The following is an 18,037-nucleotide window of genomic DNA, read 5'->3' on the forward strand; positions in this document are numbered from 1 at the left end:
CAAAATTAAGTACTACCTCAATGACAAGAGTTTATTTTGTCACCCTTGGCCTAGTATCAGAACATTGTGTGACAGAAGTATAGAATAATTTTTAGCTTCAACTAGGCATAAATCTTGGTTGAGAAACAAATAATTTAAAGAAAAGCTGGAAAAATTTTTTTCCTTCTTAGGGCTTCCATCTTTTGAAGGGTAAAATCAACAGGATTCCCAAATATCTAATAAACTCTGATATTGGTAACCCTAGTAAAATATCCTAAAATATTTTGGGGATTGCTAAAATCACATAATGGAGATTAATAATTTTGCACACTTCATGTCCGATGCTTTTTATTTTTAAAACTCTTTAATATGAAAGTTTGTTACAGAAAAATAGTACAGTGAACACCCTTGTACCTACCTCCATACTTCATCTGTATTTTCTGCTAAATTATTTTAAGTCAAACATTTTTTACTACTTTTCTTGTGAACACTTCAGTTTGTAACACCAAAAAAAGATACTTTGCTGTATAAACAAAACCATTATCTCACCCAAATTAACACTCTAGTATCATCTGAATACTAGTTCTTAGATCCTCCATTGTCCTAAAAATGTTTTTTCATTCTTCTTTTTTAAGAATCAGAATTCAGTCAAAGGTAATACATTGCATTTGGGGGTAATGTCTTAAAATTGAAGACTATTTTCTTAATTCTTTTTTTTTTTTTTTTTTTACATCCCATATGACATTGACTGATTAAAAAGGTCTCATCAGTTTTGTTATCTTCCCATGCTTGGTTTAATCTAACTTGTGTTTTGTATCTCTTATAAACCCTAAGATAGGCCAGGCTCAGTGCCTCACGCCTGTAATTCCAGCACTTTGGGAGGCTGAGGCGGGTGAATCACCCAAGGTGAGGAGTTTGAGGCCAGCCTGACAACATGGTGAAACACTGTTTCTACTAAAAATACAAAAATTAGCCAGGCGTGGTGGTATGCACCTGTAATCCCAGCTACTCAGGAGGCTGAGACAGGAGAATTGCTTGAGCCTGGGAGGCAGAGGTTGCAGTGAGCTGAGATCGCACCATTGTACCCCAACCTGGGCGAGAAGAGCGAAACTCTGTCTCAAAAAAAAAAAAAAAAAAAAAAAGAAGTAACCATAAGATAGTGCCAAAGGTTTGATTAGATTCAGGTTTAAACATTTTTATGAAGTCTACTTTTAAGTGATACTTCATGTGCTGTTTAAGTGCCAGACACTAGTCTAAAGCTTATGTTTGTTTGCTCATTTAATTTTGACAAGTGTATACTTCTAGTCTTGTGTCCAGGGCTTAACTATAAAATATGTTTCTATGTCTTAGATATCATACTTTAAAAGTAAAGACAATATAATAAAATAACACATTTATAGTAGCAGTAAGAAAGCATGTAAAAAGCAAATATGTCAAACGTGTTTATCATGTTAACAAATAGCGAATATACTGTGTATGGATACTTATTTTCTAATTTCACACACAAGGCATCTCAATTTTTCTGACACTTAAAAATACCTTTCTATTTTTAGGATACTGGTATCAGTGTCAGGAAAAGAGTAATAAAGATTCTCAGAGACATTTGTATTGAACAACCAACATTTCCAAAAATCACAGAAATGTGTGTAAAAATGATTCGCAGAGTCAATGATGAAGAGGGCATTAAGGTAGTGTTGACTGTTTTAAATTTATTTTTCATTAATGTTTAAAATAAGTTAAATGTTTATTGCACCTAAATGTTGATTTTAAATATATCCAAAAACTTTACAATGAATCGTTTTTAGTTTATAAACTTAAGAAAAATACATACTTTAATACTTTTTTGTTTCTAGATTTTTATATTAATTATTATAATCTGATTTTAACCAAGCAATTCCTCAGTGGTAATATTTATTTAAGACTGGCCATAGTAGCTCATGCCTATAATCCCAGCACTTTGGGAGGCCAAGGCAGGAGAATGGCTTGAGGCCGGGAGTTGGAGATCAGCCTGGGCAACATAGTAAGAATCCTAATTCTATAAAAAATAAAATGATGAAAATAATTTTTAAAAATTTCACCAAACATAGTAGAGCATGCCTATAGTTCCAGCTACTCTAGAGACTGACGCAGGAAGATTACTTGAGCCCAGGAATTCAAGGCTGTAGTGAGCTATAATCTTGCCACAGCACTCCTGCCCGGGCAAGAGTGAGACTCCATCTCAAAAAATGTGCATGTGTGTGTTGACTGATTTATTGATTGTTATTATAAGAGATTGCATTATATTCAAAGGTTTCTCACGGGATTATTTTGATTTTCAAATGTTATGTTTTTACTTTTCTAAATTATTAAATAAATACTTTGTTTCATTATGTTAAGTGAAATAAGCCAGACACAGAAAATAGCACATATTTTCACTCATGTGTGGAAGCTTAAAAAAAATTTATCTCATAGAGATAGAGAATAGAAAGATGGTTAGCAGAGGGAGGGAAGGATTGTGAGGGGTTGAATAAAGAGGGGTTGGTTCACAGTTATCAAAAATACACCTAGAAGGAATAAAATTTAGTGTTCAGTAGCACAATAGGGTGACTATAGTTAACAATAATTTATTGTACATTTCAAAATAACTAGAAGAATGGAAATGGGATGTTCCTAACACAAAGAAATGATAAGTGCTTGAGGCGATGGATACCCCGGTTACCCTGATTTGATCATTGTACATTGTATGCTTGTATCAAAAGTTCAAATATACTTCATAAATGTGTACAGCTATTATGTATCTATAAAAAAATTTTAAGTTTAGTCCTAAATTCATTAGTAAATTTACATTTATATATAATAATATATATAATTGTCCCTTTTTTTTAAGTTTAGCAAACACTGTAATAACTTCTTCTCCAAAAGCAGTAAATATATTTTTTAGTTTGATCATAAACATTTGAGTGTATAGTATGAAGAAGTTCTAGGCTAGGGATAGTATCACCCATTCATATTGTTTAAAATCTTTACCAAATTGAAAATTTTTATAGTTTTGAGAAATTAGTAGTTTTAGAAAAAACAGAGGAAATTAATACCAGAAATTCCTGGCAATTTGTGTTTTGATTAGTTATTTATAGCTTTGTGTTGGGCCTGATGAGAATTTGGAATTGTGAAATTGCCGTATTTGTTATAATTAGTTAATTTGAAATTTCTTTTTCTTCTAGAAATTAGTAAATGAAACATTCCAGAAACTCTGGTTTACTCCAACTCCACACAATGACAAAGAAGCAATGACAAGGAAAATTTTAAACATTACCGATGTGGTAAGAAGGACTGGAACAAGGGTGTGGTCACTGTTGATTCAGACCTAATTGAGGCCTACATTTCTTATGAAGGAAGAGACAATAATGAGATATTTCATTAATCTTGACATTTCTTACTGCTGCCTTTACTTTATATTTCTGGAGATGCTGAAGGGATGCAAGTAACATGTCGTTGATGTTTCCATATAGCCCTACTTCTTGGCATTAATTGATGTAAACACTGATACTGAGATTTTCCTATTCCTCCAGCAATTAAAAACAGGGAGGGAAAGGAGAAATGGAAGAACAGATACAATCGCCCAAGGGTAATAATCTGCAAAGATAGTAATGCCTACTTTTTTCAGAAATTATAAATATGGATTAGCTACATTTTTTATTATGCATAAGCTATGCATTTTGTGTTTTTAATATAAGAAATTTTTGCCAGTCACAGTGGCATATGCCTATAATCCCAGCTGCTCAGGAGTCTGAGATGGGGGATCAAGAGATCTTTGAACCAGGAGTTCAAAGCTGCAGTATACTGTAATCATGCTTGTGAATAGGCACTACACTCCAGCCTGGGCAATATAATAGCAAGATCTCTTCTCAAAAAAAAAAAGAAAAATTCCGTATATTCAATTACATCATCTTCTACATTTCTATTGATGTCTTTAAAATGTGCCATCTGGAAGGGTAATAAGAAACAAATATTTTTGTTCTTAATGTTTAAGATATTACAGATTTTCCTCACAGAGCGTAGTTCAAGGTATTGTGCCATTTTAAACTTATGCCACTTTAAACATTTAGTGCCATATTAAACCTCAATACATTAAAGTAATTTCTTCAATGTTTTCCAAGATATTTTTAGAATAAAGTTCTGTAACGTTGGTAAATGGTTGTGTTACTGAAAAAAGTTTACTTTAAAAATAAACTTTTGAACTGAGAAAATTGAAACGTTTCAGGCTAAAGCATAACAAAAGTATATTTTATTCAGATTTTTAAATATACTTCTAACTTTGATGTTTTCATCACCCCTTAGGTTGCAGCATGCAGAGATACTGGATATGACTGGTTTGAGCAACTCCTTCAAAACGTGAGTGTTCTTTTGACTCCTGATAACCTAAAATTTAATAGGTTCGTTTTTTGTTGTGTGTGGTTTTTTTTTTTTTTTTTTTTTTTTTTTTTTTTTGACTGTATGATTTAAAAGAACCTTTTTAGTTCTTTTGGTAGGGAAAATTTATTTCAATATGTTAGGCTGGATGATTTTGTTAATTTCTATAATTAATTCAGTTGCCTGGTTGTGGTGGTGGTGGTGGTGGTGTTGTTTTTTGAGACGGAGTCTCGCTCTCTCTGTCACCCAGGCTGGGGTGCAGTGGCACAATCTTGGTTCACTTCAACCTCCACCTCCTGGGTTCAAGCAATTCTCCTGCCACACCACCAGAGTAGCTAGGATTACAGGTGTCCACCACCACACCCGGCTAATTTTTGTATTTTTAGTAGAGACGGGGTTTTACCATGTTAGCCAGGCTGGTCTCAAACTCCTGACCTCAGGTGACCTGCGCCTGGCCTTCAGTTGTCTATTATAGAAGTAAGTTCTCTGAATCATTAACTAAAATTCTATCTTACTTTCTTTCCAGATAATTATATTTTTCTTTAATCTCTGTGATTAATAGATACAAGATTTATAAATGGATCAGTATATTGCATTAAAAATATAATTACATGATTTAGTATGTTATGCATAGAATTTCCTTTAGTAGTACAGAATCAAACCACAACTAGTGGTTTTTTTTTTTAGTTTCATAAATAGAAATGTTTATCTCCCTATGAATCGTTAATTTTTTTATTTTAGAAAATTTCACATAGGCAGAAATATCCATCACCCAGCTTCAAAAATTATCAGCATTTTCCCAGTCTTGTTATAGCTATCCTTCCCCTATCTGGTTTTCTCCTTTTCTTTCTTTCTTTCTTTTGTTTTTCGTAATACTTTCTTTTTTTTTTTTTTTTTTTTTTTTTTTTGAGACAGTCTCACTCTGTCGCCCAAACTGGAGTGCAGTGGCGCCATCTCGGCTGGCTCACTGCAACCTCCGCCTCCTGGGTTCAAGGGTTTCTCCTACGTCAGCCTCCCAAGTAGCTGGGGTTACAGGCACTTGCCACCACACCCAGCTAATTTTTGTATTTTTAGTAGAGATGAAGTTTCGCCATGTTGGCCAGGCTGGTCTCAAACTCCTGACCTCAGGTGATCTGCCCACCTCGGCCTCCCAAAGTGCTGAGATTACAGGCATGGGCCACCATGCCCTGCCTGTAATACTTAAATGCCAAACTTTATATTATCTCATTCATAAATACTTCAGCATCTATCTATCTGTAGCAGATGACTTAAAAAAATATATATTATCATTTATATCAAAATAATAATGCATTATTCCATAACTAATACCTATTCAGTGTTCATATTTTCCTGTCTCAAAAATGTATTTTTATAGTTGGTTTGCAGTTGCTTTGGTTGATATACTCTTAAGTCTCTTATGTTAGTTTGCCCCTTACCTCCCTTTTCTCATGAGACTTGTATGTTTTTCTATAGAATCTCCCACATTCTGGATTTAATAGTTCACTTTTTTTCTGGTGTCATTTAAGTTGTTCCTCTATCCACCAGTTTTCAAGTAAACTCTTAGTGAAATCTAGAGGCTTAATATGATTAAAGTTCAATTTTTAATCTAGGAGACAAATACCTCATAGGTGGTGTTGAATATTACTGCTTCACAGCAGGAAGCACATGTCTAGTTGTCTCATTTTCAGTGATTGATCTTTGATGAATTTAAGTGATGATATACAGTCATGTAACCTCCAACACAATGAACATACAGGATATCACCCTAAAAAACTTCCTCATGCCTTTTTGCAGTTGATCCTCTCTTCCTGGCCCTAGAAAACTATTGATCTACTTTTTGTCACTATAGTTGTACCTTTTCATGTACATTGTTCCTTTCAATGGAATCATACAGTATGTAATCTTGTGTTTGACTTTTTAAACTTAGAATGTTGATTCATTCTTGTTGCTAATATATTAACATATCTTTTTATTACTGAGTAGTTTCAGTAGCGTGGATATATCATAATTTCTTTATCATTCTCCATTTTGTGGACTTTGGGGTTCTTTCCAGTTTGGAGTGTTATGAATAATGCTTCTGTGAATATTGGTGTGTAAGGTTTTGTGTAGATGTATATTTTCATTTATCTTGGGTAAACTCCCAGGAATGTGATTACGGGGTCATATGGTGAGTGAGAAACTGCCAAAATGTTTTTCCAAAATTGCTAAACCATTTTTCAGTTCCACCATCAGTGTATTCCCACATGTACTAAACTCTGTTCATTGTCTAAATAATTATGTTAGTATGTCTTTTTTCTTTTTTTTGGAGACAAGGTCTCGCTGTGTCGTGCAGTCTGGAGTGCAGTGGCACCATCATGGCCCACTGTGGCCTCAACCTCCCTGGCTCAAGCAGTCCTCTTTCCTCAGCCTCCCAAGTAGCTGGAACCACAGGCATGCACCACCATGTTTAGCCTTTTTTTTTTTTTTTTTTTTTGAGACAGGATGTCACTATATTACTCAAGCTTTTAGTATATCTTTTGTTTTTGTTTTTGAGGTGGAGTTTCACTCTTGTCACCCAGGGTGGAGTGCAGTGGCGTGATCTCCGCTCACTGCAACCTCCGCCTCCTGGGTTCAAGTGATTCTCTTGCCTCAGCCTCCCGAGTAGCTGGAATTACAGGCACCCACCACGCCTGGCTAATTTTTTTATATTTTTAGTAGAGATGGGGTTTCATCATGTTGGCCAGGCTGGTCTTAGACTCCTGACCTCAGGTGATCTGCCCGCCTTGGCCTCCCAAAGTGCTGGGATTACAGGCACAAGCCACCGTGCCTGGCCAGTATGTCATTTTTAAATGTATGGTGCTATCATTCCTTTATAACCTTTAACAATTCATAGTTTTTTGGCATTTTTCAGTAGGATGTGGAAGAACAACTGCTCTCCTGAAGTTCCTTACATTTTTTTTATTTCTAAAATGTACTCCAGTTAGTTTAAACCACTACCATAAGTTGAGTAGCCCTTTATGACAGTCTTCTTCAAAAAACACATTGATAGCCCTGTGATGGGTACACAAAAATTAAATAGATTTTACAATGCCATTCATTTTAATTACTTAAGATCTAAGACTGACCCTTTTTTAGTTTGTAAGGAAAATACAGGCAATGAAAAAACAGTTAAGAATAACCTGTTTCATCTGTTCCTGTCCTTTGTAATCCAGAGCAAGATCTTTCTGAGTTTACAATAAAATATTTTATCTCTATCAACCAGTGAGTGGATAAATAAACTATGACAATCCCATGCAATTTAATAGTACTCCACATCAAAAAGGAACAGACTGTTAATACATACAGCAACATAGATAAATAATGAAAACATTGTGCAGAGTAAAAGAAGCCTTACATAGAAGAGTACATATTATAATTCCATTTATACAAAATTCTAGGAGAGGTCAAACTAATCTATACTGGAAAAAATCAGAAGAGTAGCTGCAGGGAGCTGGGGATTGACTGGGAAAGGACATGAGGGAACTTTCAGGGATGATAGTAATGGTCCCTATCAGTTGTTCTAAAAGTTACCAGCATTACCTGGGGTTTTATTAGAAATGCAAATTCTTAGGCCCTACTCCAGACTTAACTCATCAGTAACTCTGAGGGTAGAGCCCATCATTCTGTATTTTAACAGTCTCTCTCCAGATGATTCAGATATAGGTTAACGATTGAGAACAACTGTTCTGTATATTGGTGTAGGGACTTGAGTTACAGTGGTGAATGCATTTGACAAAACTGAGCACATGTACACTAAAAATTTGTGCATTTTATTGCATGTACATTATATCTCAAGGAAAAAACGGGGAGTATACTGAAGTCTCCAGTTTACTTTGAAATGCATTGAAAGTAAAATGGATATAGGTGTGTGTATATGCATATGCATACATGTACACACACACGTGTGTGTGTGTGTGTGTGTGTTCATCCCAGCAGAATAAAATCTTAAAGGTAGGATCCAGGAGCCACACTCAGTAGCTTGCACCCAGAATCCCAGCCTCTCAGAAGGTTGAGGCAGGAGGATCATTTGAAGCCTGGAGTTTTAGACCAACCTGGACAACGTACTGAGACTCCATCTCTGAAAACCATAAATAAATAAAATTAGCTGGGCGTTGTGGCCTGTGCCTGTAGATTCAGCTACGTGGGAGGCAGAGGCAGGAGGATCACTTGAGCCCAGGAGTTATAGGCTGCAGTGAACTATGATTGTGCCACTGCACTTTCTTCTGGGGAACAGAGTGAGACTCTGTCTCACACGCCAAAAATGTTTTAATGGTAGAATCTAGATGATGGTCGTTAGAGAGTGTTCATGATAAAACTTTTTTCAACTCTTTTGTTTGGCTGAAATTTTTCATAATATTAAGATGGTGTAAAAAATGTACCTATATCACTGAGAATGTTGGTACCTTTAAAAGATATTTTTTAAATGAGCAAACTAAATTATACTTTAAAAAAATTTTATGCACCTTGATTAGTTCTTATTTATATTATGAGTGCATGGCTAATATTTGTGTGTAGGTTACCGTTAAAGTAGAAGAAATCATTTCAGAGTAGGCAAGAAAAAATTTTGATAAAATTCAATATCCTTGAATGTTTACTTACAATAAACAAGGATACAATGTAAATTCCTTAATCTGACAGATAAAACTACAAAACCTAAAATGAAAATAATGCAAAATGGGAAACTGTGAGCTTTCTTCAAAATCATGAATAAAAAAATTTAAATATATCAAGGTGATTGTAAAATGTATATGGAAAAGCAGAGAAAAGGTAAAAATAACTAAATTTCTGAAAAAAGCTGAAGCACAGACTTGCCTTACAAAATATTGGGACTTATTTTCAAAGATACATTACATAATTAAGAGCAGTAATAAGTGGATTAGTACTAAATAGAACAATGGAACAAGATGGAGATCCCAGAAAACAGGCTTACACATATAGAATATGCTTGCTATAAAACAGAAGTGGCACTGCAGATGATGGAGAAAAGATAGACTGTTTAGTAAATGGGGTTGGGATATTTGACTGTCCATAAGAATTAAAAAAAAAAAAAAGATTCCTACTTCAGCTCAAAAATCAACTCCATATAGATTAAAGGAGAACTTTAAAACTTTTAGAAAATATAGGAGAAAAATTTTTTAATTACATATGTGTGTATGTATATATATATATATATATATATATATATTTTTTTTTTTTTTTTTTTTTTTTTAATGGTGTGGTCTTGCTGTGTTGCCCAGGCTGGACTCAAACTCCTAGGCTCAAGTGATCCTCCTACCTCAGCCTCTTGAGCAGCTGGGACTACAAGCATGCACCACCATGCCCAGCCTGAATATATTTTTGATCTCTGGGTAGGAAAGGATGCCTTAAACAAGTCACAAAAACCATTAACCTTAAAAGATTGAAGAAAGTGAAAATACAAGTCACAAAATGGGAAAAGATATTTGGCACATTTATAACCAACAATTAATACCGAGAATAAATACATAAGAACTCCTCTCTTACAAAACCAGTGTAAGTCAAGAGTCCCAGTAGAAAAATAGGTAAAGTTCATTAATAGGCATTTCATGGAGAAAATAGCATATAGGGCCTATACTGTGTTCAACCCCATTAGTAAAGTAAGAAATACAAATCAAGACCACATTCTATACCATTTTATTGACAAAAATGGAGAAGTCAGACAATCACAAGTGATGGAAAAGAAGGATCAGATAGGATCTTTTAATACAGACAATAATTGAGAAAGTATTACAGCCACTTTGAAAAATGATTTCATAAAATTATAAAAGCATTATCTTGTGAAGTTGAACAATGCATATATCCAATGACTCAGCAATTCGACTTCAAGTATATATACACACAAAAGAATCTTGCATATTTGCATCAGGAGGCATATACAAGAGTGCTTATTGTACTAAAATTGGGATTAACCTATCTACAAAAGAGTGGATAAATGAACTAAGGTATAGGCACACAGTGGGGTGTTGTACAGCAGTGAAAATCAGTAAAATACAGCTGTATGCAACAACCTAGATCATAGTGGCATAATGTTGAGTGAAAAAAGCAAATCTCAGAAGACTACATCAAGTATACTACCTTTTTAGAAAGTGGAAAATCAAAGAAAAATATAAATAGCATACAGCTTATACTTTTTTAAAAAACAAGGAGATGGTAAATTTCTGATAGTGGTTACCTTAAGTGTGAAACAGGAAAATGGGATAAGGGAAGGAGCACATTGGGAGATACAAGATATTAAAATTATTCGTGTTCTTGATTTGGATTCAAAGTATGCCATTATTTATTAGTAAATTAAAAGGGCATATATGAGTGGCAATGGTGTGTCATGAATCAAAATTTATGATTAATTCTTTTGTGTGTACCTGAAGCCTTGGAAATGAAAAAGGAAAACCAAGGATGAGAGAGGATAGTTTTCTACTCCTGCCGTTAAATAAAAGACCAAGCTAGGCCGGGCATGGTGGCTCATGCCTATAATCCCAGCACTTTGGGAGGCTAAGGCAGGCGGATCGCTTGAGCCCAAGAGTTTGAGACCAGCTTGGGCAACATAGAGAACCCCATCTCTACAAACTGTACAAAAATAAGCCGGGCATGATGGCTCATGCCTGTGGTCCCAGCTGTGTGGGAGGCTGAGCCTGGGAGGTCAAGGCTGCAGTGAGCTTTGATTGTGCCACTGCACTCCAGCCTGAGTGACAATGAGACCCTGTCTCAGAAAAGATCAAACTAGAAAGTGATATTAATAGCTGCTTTAAGGAAATTAGAGAGTGGGGCAGGAAGAATTTGCGGTTCATAGTTGAAACCTAGTACATTGAAGCTGTCTGCTTTATTTATTTCTTCAAATTGGAGGAAAAGGGGCAGTGTGTGTGTTATGTTACTCTGGTTGCTGTCAGTTGTTTTAATCATTTATGCATCTTGTGGGGAAAGTTTAAGCTTGTGCTGCCCAAGCTTGTGCCCAACTATAGGCCACATGCATTTTTTTTAAATGTTAACTTAATTTCAATTTTTATTTTATTTAATTTTAATTCCTCAGTCACAGTAGGTACATTGCAAGTGCTTAATAACTGCATGTGACTCTTAGAAACCATATTGGACAGCAAAGATATAGAACATTTCCATTATTGCAGAGAAAGTTATATTTAACAGCAGTGGAACTCTTCACAGAAATCAAATACACATTTAGATTCCTTCAATATCCCCAGAATTAGATTAGCTAGCTTTTCTTAGCAAAACAGATATACCTTATGACTTTTCTGTTGACCTTTGATTATGAAAGATTAGATTGGTTTTACTTTTTAGCTATATTTAGGATGATCTCTATCCTCATCTCATTATTCATAACACTTTTCTAGCATTGTTTGTGATTTTGCAAAGGATAATGCAGAAAAGAAATCTGCCCTTATGTTTTATAATTGCCTTTTAAGGTGCAATTCAGATGCAGTTATTAATTATTTAAAATAATTCAACTAGTATTATGTGAGACTGTGTTTTTGATTGGAATAGGGAGAAAGGGAAGGTCATCTTTTCTACATCTTTCACGTATTACCTTAGGTCTTACACAGCAATTTAAGTACTTTGTAGTAAAATTGTTTGAAAGTATTGGTAAAGTACTGGTTTATAAGATATTTTTAAACATGTATGTTTTTGTTTTATTAATTTGCACTTTGAGTATTAAATTGTTAATGACAAATTGAAAAGTATATTACTTATGGACACTTTTAATGTGTTTATAATATTATTGCCTAATGAATAATTATACCGGGATTTTTTTTTCTTTTTTGTATATATGTATATATATATATATATAGTTGTTGAAGTCCGAAGAGGATTCCTCATATAAACCTGTGAAGAAAGCTTGTACTCAACTTGTTGATAACCTAGTTGAGCACATTCTTAAATATGAGGAATCTCTAGCTGGTAAGACATTTTATATATATATTGATCTTTAGTTGATTTTATAAGATATTTTTAAATATTTTGAGCAAATTTCTCATTTTTGCCTCTGGCTCTGCTTGTCTAATGATTACTTCACTTTTAAATGAAATAACATTTTTGTTATATAGATATCTGTTTGATGTTGCATCCTAGATTATATTAAGATTGGCTAAGATTATCTAGAGCATTGTAATAAAAGCATGGGCCTCAAGTCTTCCACATATCTTTTAATAGCATATTATAATTTTAGATGTCATATTGCATAGGAGTAAAAATCCAGGGGCTAATATGTATCTAGCTAATGATAGTCATCACAAAACTGATATCTTCTAAGTCATATAAAATTATCTCTCAAAATGAAATTGTTTTAGCTATTATAAAAATGTTTTTTGAAGATTTGTATTACATTCCTAATATTTATTATTTATAATTGTTACATAAAGTTTGCTTAATCTTGAACTAGAAAATTTATTAAAATGTTTAAAACCACAAATTAAGTACTTAATATTTTATATTATCTCACGTTATTTACCAATCACAAATCTGAAATTTTTTAATCAATTATAAATAAATGATTACTTAAGAAATATAAAAATTGGGCCAGGCATGGTGACTCACGCTTGTAATCCCAGCACTTTGGGAGGCCAAGGCAGGCGGATCATGAGGTCAGGAGATCGAGACCATCCTGGCTAACACGATGAAACCCCGTCTCTACTGAAAATACAAAAAAATTAGCCAAGGCATGGTTTCGAGCACCTGTAATCCTAGCTACTCGGGAGGCTGAGGCGGGAGAATGGCACGAACCCAGGAGGCAGAGCTTGCAGTGAGCCAAAATCACGCCACTACACTCCAGCCTGGGCGACAGAGTGAGACTCCATCTCAAAAAAAAAAAAAAGAGATAGATAGATAGATAGATAGATACATACATACATATATAGATATAGATACCCATTGCTTGAAGCGCACAAAGACTAGCATTACTTCCCATCTAATGCACATTAGTGAGGAACATCAGCCTCAGTTGTTCTCCAAAATTGGGAGCCAATAGCCTCTAACAGCCGTCCATTTATGGCACCTACGGAAGTTGTTGATATGCTTTATATTTTTTATGCAGTCTTTTTTTTTCCATGTGTACCTCTTTTTTTTTCTTTTTATCTCCTTGTTCCGTTTTTTTATTTTTCCCCGTCCTGGAATTTAGGGGTGATACTGATGTCCCTTAATGTTAAAAAGTTGCTAATTTCCTCTAAAAACTTGTTTCCTAAGAACCAGTGTATTTCCTGATTAGCAACATTTTCTTCCCACCTGAACAGCATTTTGTTTAAAGCTGTCTTATAGCATTGTTCCAATTTCTGTTTGTTGCTCCCATTTTTTAACATTCTTCTACCACAGCAACGTCTCTTTTTGTACCAGTACCCTTAAACACAGTTTCACCTCAGCTAAATTGCTAACTTTTTTTCCCATATTCACTTCCTTTTTTTTTTTTTTTTTAAAGACAGGGTCTCACTCTGTCACCCAGGCTGGGGTATAGTGGTGCAATCATAGCTCAATGCAGCCTAGAACTCCTGGGCTGAAGCAATCCTCCCACCTCACCCTTCCGAGTAACTGAGACTACAAGAGCACATCACCACACCGGGCTAATTTTTTATTTTTCTGTAGAGATGCAGTTTTTGCATGTTGTCCAGGCTGATCTCAGATTCCTAGACTCAAGCCTTCTTCCTGTGATGGCCTCCCAAAGTGCTGGGATTACAGGTGTGAGCCATCACACCCAGCCCATTGATTTTAGATATAACCAATACGACATTTATTCCCAAAAGCCCATTCCTAAGCTTCCCAATTTCCATTAGTATAAAACTTGCCTTCTATAGAGAGCATGGCCTCTTGTTCTTTATCTTGAGTATATGTGATTTCTATATCAAAGAAAAAATGAGATGGAGAAAGTCTAGTATCATAAGAACTACTAGTTCATTATATTGAGGCCTATACTGGACCTATTTAGGGGATAATATTAAGTAATTTAAATAATATTCTGTATAATTTCCACTGCCTTGTCATATTTTAGTGTCTTATTTCTCTGTTTGTTTTTCCAGACTCTGACAATAAAGGTGTGAATTCTGGAAGATTGGTAGCTTGCATAACCACTTTGTTCTTATTCAGCAAAATAAGACCCCAGCTCATGGTTAAACATGCAATGACTATGCAACCATACCTTACCACTAAATGTAGTGTAAGTATAGAGCTGTCTTATTCTTGTATCTTACATAAAACATTAAGTGCTTTAAATTTAGAGTTCACATGCGTCAACCACATTCTCACTGACAGATCAACTGTGTCATTTACTTAGATATATGTTCTATTTGTAGCAAGTGATCTATAAACATCAAGTCTGACGTAAAGTTCAGGTTCCATTTTGCTGTAAACTCCTCAAGCCAAACTCTCAATAGATGCTTACTAAATGGTATAGCTATTGTTAAGATCCCAAAATGAATGAAGCAGAGTTCCTCTCTTTGAGAAATTTACTATCTTTTGGGTCCTGAATTTACTTTTCATTTGTCTGTCATTTATAATACAATAAATATAAAAATTGATACCCATTGCTTGAAGCACACAAAGACTAGTATTCCCATCTAATGCACATTAATAAGGAATAATAATCAACCTCGGTCATTCTCCAAAATTGAGAGCCAGTAGCCTCTAACAGAGGTCCATTTATGGCACCTAAGGAAATTGTTGATATGCTTCATATTTTTCATACAGTCTTTTTTAATTTTTTATTTATATTTTATAAATTTATTTTTATAATAGAACAATATATTAAATATGGAAAATCTATAATATCATACCAGAGATGTTAGGCTGTTAATATTAACATGCACTATGTTTTTCTAAAATAAGGTGTGAGTAGTAAGACATTGCTTAAGTAAAATTATCCAGCAAATAAAGATTTTAAAGTATATATGACAGCATAGTGAGTTACGTGGTTTACTTGTATAATCTCATTTACTTTATGAAGTAGGTACTATTATCTCTGTTTTACAGATAAGGAAACTGAAGCTTAGAGTATAAGTAACTGCTAAAAATTCAAAACTTTAAAATACTCTAAAAACTTAACAAATATAAAGGTTTCTCACATACTGTGTTCCTAATGTTCCTAAGAAGCTAATTTTAACTGTTTTCTCTACTACATTTGTTTTGCTGCTATAGTCAGTTTTTTGATTATCTAAATTGCAAGCTCTAGGTGAAAACCTCAGGACTTCCTGAGAAAACTTTAAGAACTGAGGAGAGTAGTAAAGGATAATAAATACCTAAAAACAACATGCATTTACTTCTGAGACACTAATTCTATCTTTAGGGTTTGTATTAGATCCAGAAATGAATTGTTTAATATTGTGGCTAATAATAATAGCTAATAATTTTTTAGCACAGTACCAAGCACTGTGAAAATTTTGCATGTATTATCTCATTTACTTTGTGAAGTACGTACTATTATGATCTCAGTTTTACAAATAAGGAAATTAAAGCTTAAAGAATATAAATAACTGGCCCAATGTCACATAGCTAAGCAGTCCCAAAGTTAGAATTCAGCCCCATGTCTGCCAGTAGAGTCTGGAGTATGATGAAACCTGTTATATGTTATTTATATTATAAATAGTCCTTGCATAATTTTGAACCAGTAATTTTTTAAAACAAAATCACTTTTAAAATGTCTTGTACATTTTTTATGTATGTATGTACACAAATATAAAATTGTTTATAAATAAGAGTATCTCATACATGGTAAACTTTTTTTTAATGTTTTGTGGCTTTGATTTTTGTTTTTATATCCTATCTCCATCTTTATTCATCTTCCCTTCAGAATAAACATCTTAGAGTATCCTTAACATACTTTTATAGTTGTGGACACACAGGTGTATATAAATAGTTGACTGGGTTTTGTAAAAATTGAATCATATTATATAGATATTTGTTAGGCATATTTGGTAATCTCACATTACCTGGTATATATCTAATTCCTTGTTTTAGATGGCTATATATTATCCATTTTATGGATGTCCTATGATTTATTTAATCATTTCCCTATTTGGCAGGTGTTTACATATTTCCTTTTGATCACCACTACAAACAATTTTTAAGTAAACCCTCCAATTTAAATACCTAAGTACTGGTGACTTTATTTTGTTGGAACGGTTTCTGAGAAGTGGACTTGCAAGGTTGAAACAATGGTTATTTTGGTTTTCATTTTTAATTGATCTTGCCATTTTGCGGTGGATGTGCTTTATACAACCTTTTGGAAAGCTGTATGTGACAATCATTGTCATTATTTAGTATTCTTTGCCAGTCTAACAGGTGGTAAGGAGTAATTCATTATTGCTTCAGTTTCCTTCCCTGACTGCCAAGAAGGTTGAGCATCTTTTCATGGTACTGACCAGTAGGGCTTGCTTTCCTGTTAATTCACTATATCATTTTCGTATCATTCATCCATTTTACCTTTGGATTATAGGCTTTTTTTTTTAGAAGAGCTCTTTAAATATTTTAGATATTAAACCATCTTATAGTATATTCATTACAAATATTTTTTCCTATTCTATTCTGTCGCTCTTTTACTTAATGGTTTCCATCTTTCTTTAAATTTTTCTTCTAGAATTTAAGATATTTCTTTTACTTGATTTTCCAGGCCAGTATGTTAAGGGAAGGTTCAGAAAATGCTACTTTTTTGTTGTTGTGTGGTTTTTGTTTTTGTTTTTGTTTTTGTTTTTTTGAGACTGAGGCTCGCACTGTCACCCAGGCTGGAGTGCAATGGTGCGATCTCACTGCAACCTCTGCCTCCTGGCTTCAAGCGATTCTCCTTCCTCAGCCTCCCGAGTAGCTGAGATTACAGGTGCACACCACCACACCTGGCTAATTTTTTGTATTTTTAGTAGAGATGGGGTTTCACTATGTTGGCCAGCCTGGTCTTGAACTCCAGACCTTATTGATCTGCCCCTCCTTGGCCTCCCAAAGTACTGGGATTACAGGCATGAGCCACTGTGCCCGGCCTACTCTTTTCTTTTTTTTTTAAGACACAGTCTTGCTCTGTTGCCCAGGCTGGAGTACAGTCCTGCAGTTTTGGCTGACTGCAACCTTCGCCTCCCAGGTTCAAGCGATTCTCATGCCTTAGCCACCCAAGTAGCTGGGATTTTACAGGTGTGCACCACCACACCCAGCTAATTTTTGTACTTTTAGTAGAGACAAGGTTTTGCCATGTTGGCCAGGCTGGTCTTGAACTCCTGGCCTCAAGTAATCTGCCCATCTTGGCCTCCCAAAGAGCCGGGATTATAGGCATGAGCCACTGTGCCCAGCCACTACATTTTTTTTTTTTTTTTTTTTAAGTAAAATGCTGGCACTGGTTCGCAAATGAATTTATCTTACCCAACAAAAATTCTTCTATCCCTAGACCCACTTTAACTCATTACGGGAAACAACAGGATTTCTATGCTACTTAAAAAGAATTTATCTTTTTAATCCTGTGGGGATCCTAAAAGGAAGGATGAATATGATGTGGAAATTTGTTTTTTTTTGTAATTAATACTCCTACAAGCCAAGTGGTGGGAATGTTTTTAACTAGTGTGTTAATGCGCTCAAAAAGTCCAAAATGGGCTGGGCACAGTGGCTCACACCTGTAATCCCAGCACTTTGGGAGGCCGAGGCAGGCGGATCACAAGGTCAGGAG

At 34.5% G+C, this 18,037-nt stretch overlaps 1 protein-coding gene across 5 annotated transcripts in view; it reads left to right on the top strand.

Annotated features, from left to right (window-relative positions):
* Positions 1–18,037, top strand: part of NIPBL (NIPBL cohesin loading factor) — a 186,296-nt gene that overhangs the window by 144,707 nt on the left and 23,552 nt on the right. For all 5 annotated transcript variants that reach the window (XM_030813968.1, XM_030813971.1, XM_030813969.1 and 2 more), the window contains 5 exons: positions 1,533–1,667; positions 3,180–3,278; positions 4,297–4,350; positions 12,204–12,312; positions 14,418–14,554. In XM_030813968.1, coding sequence (XP_030669828.1) covers positions 1,533–1,667; positions 3,180–3,278; positions 4,297–4,350; positions 12,204–12,312; positions 14,418–14,554 — 534 coding nt within the window. The remainder of the gene's footprint in view (positions 1–1,532; positions 1,668–3,179; positions 3,279–4,296; positions 4,351–12,203; positions 12,313–14,417; positions 14,555–18,037) is intronic.

The sequence above is a fragment of the Nomascus leucogenys genome, chromosome 6, assembly GCF_006542625.1.
Source record: "Nomascus leucogenys isolate Asia chromosome 6, Asia_NLE_v1, whole genome shotgun sequence".
In the NCBI taxonomy this organism is placed as follows: Eukaryota; Metazoa; Chordata; class Mammalia; order Primates; family Hylobatidae; genus Nomascus; species Nomascus leucogenys.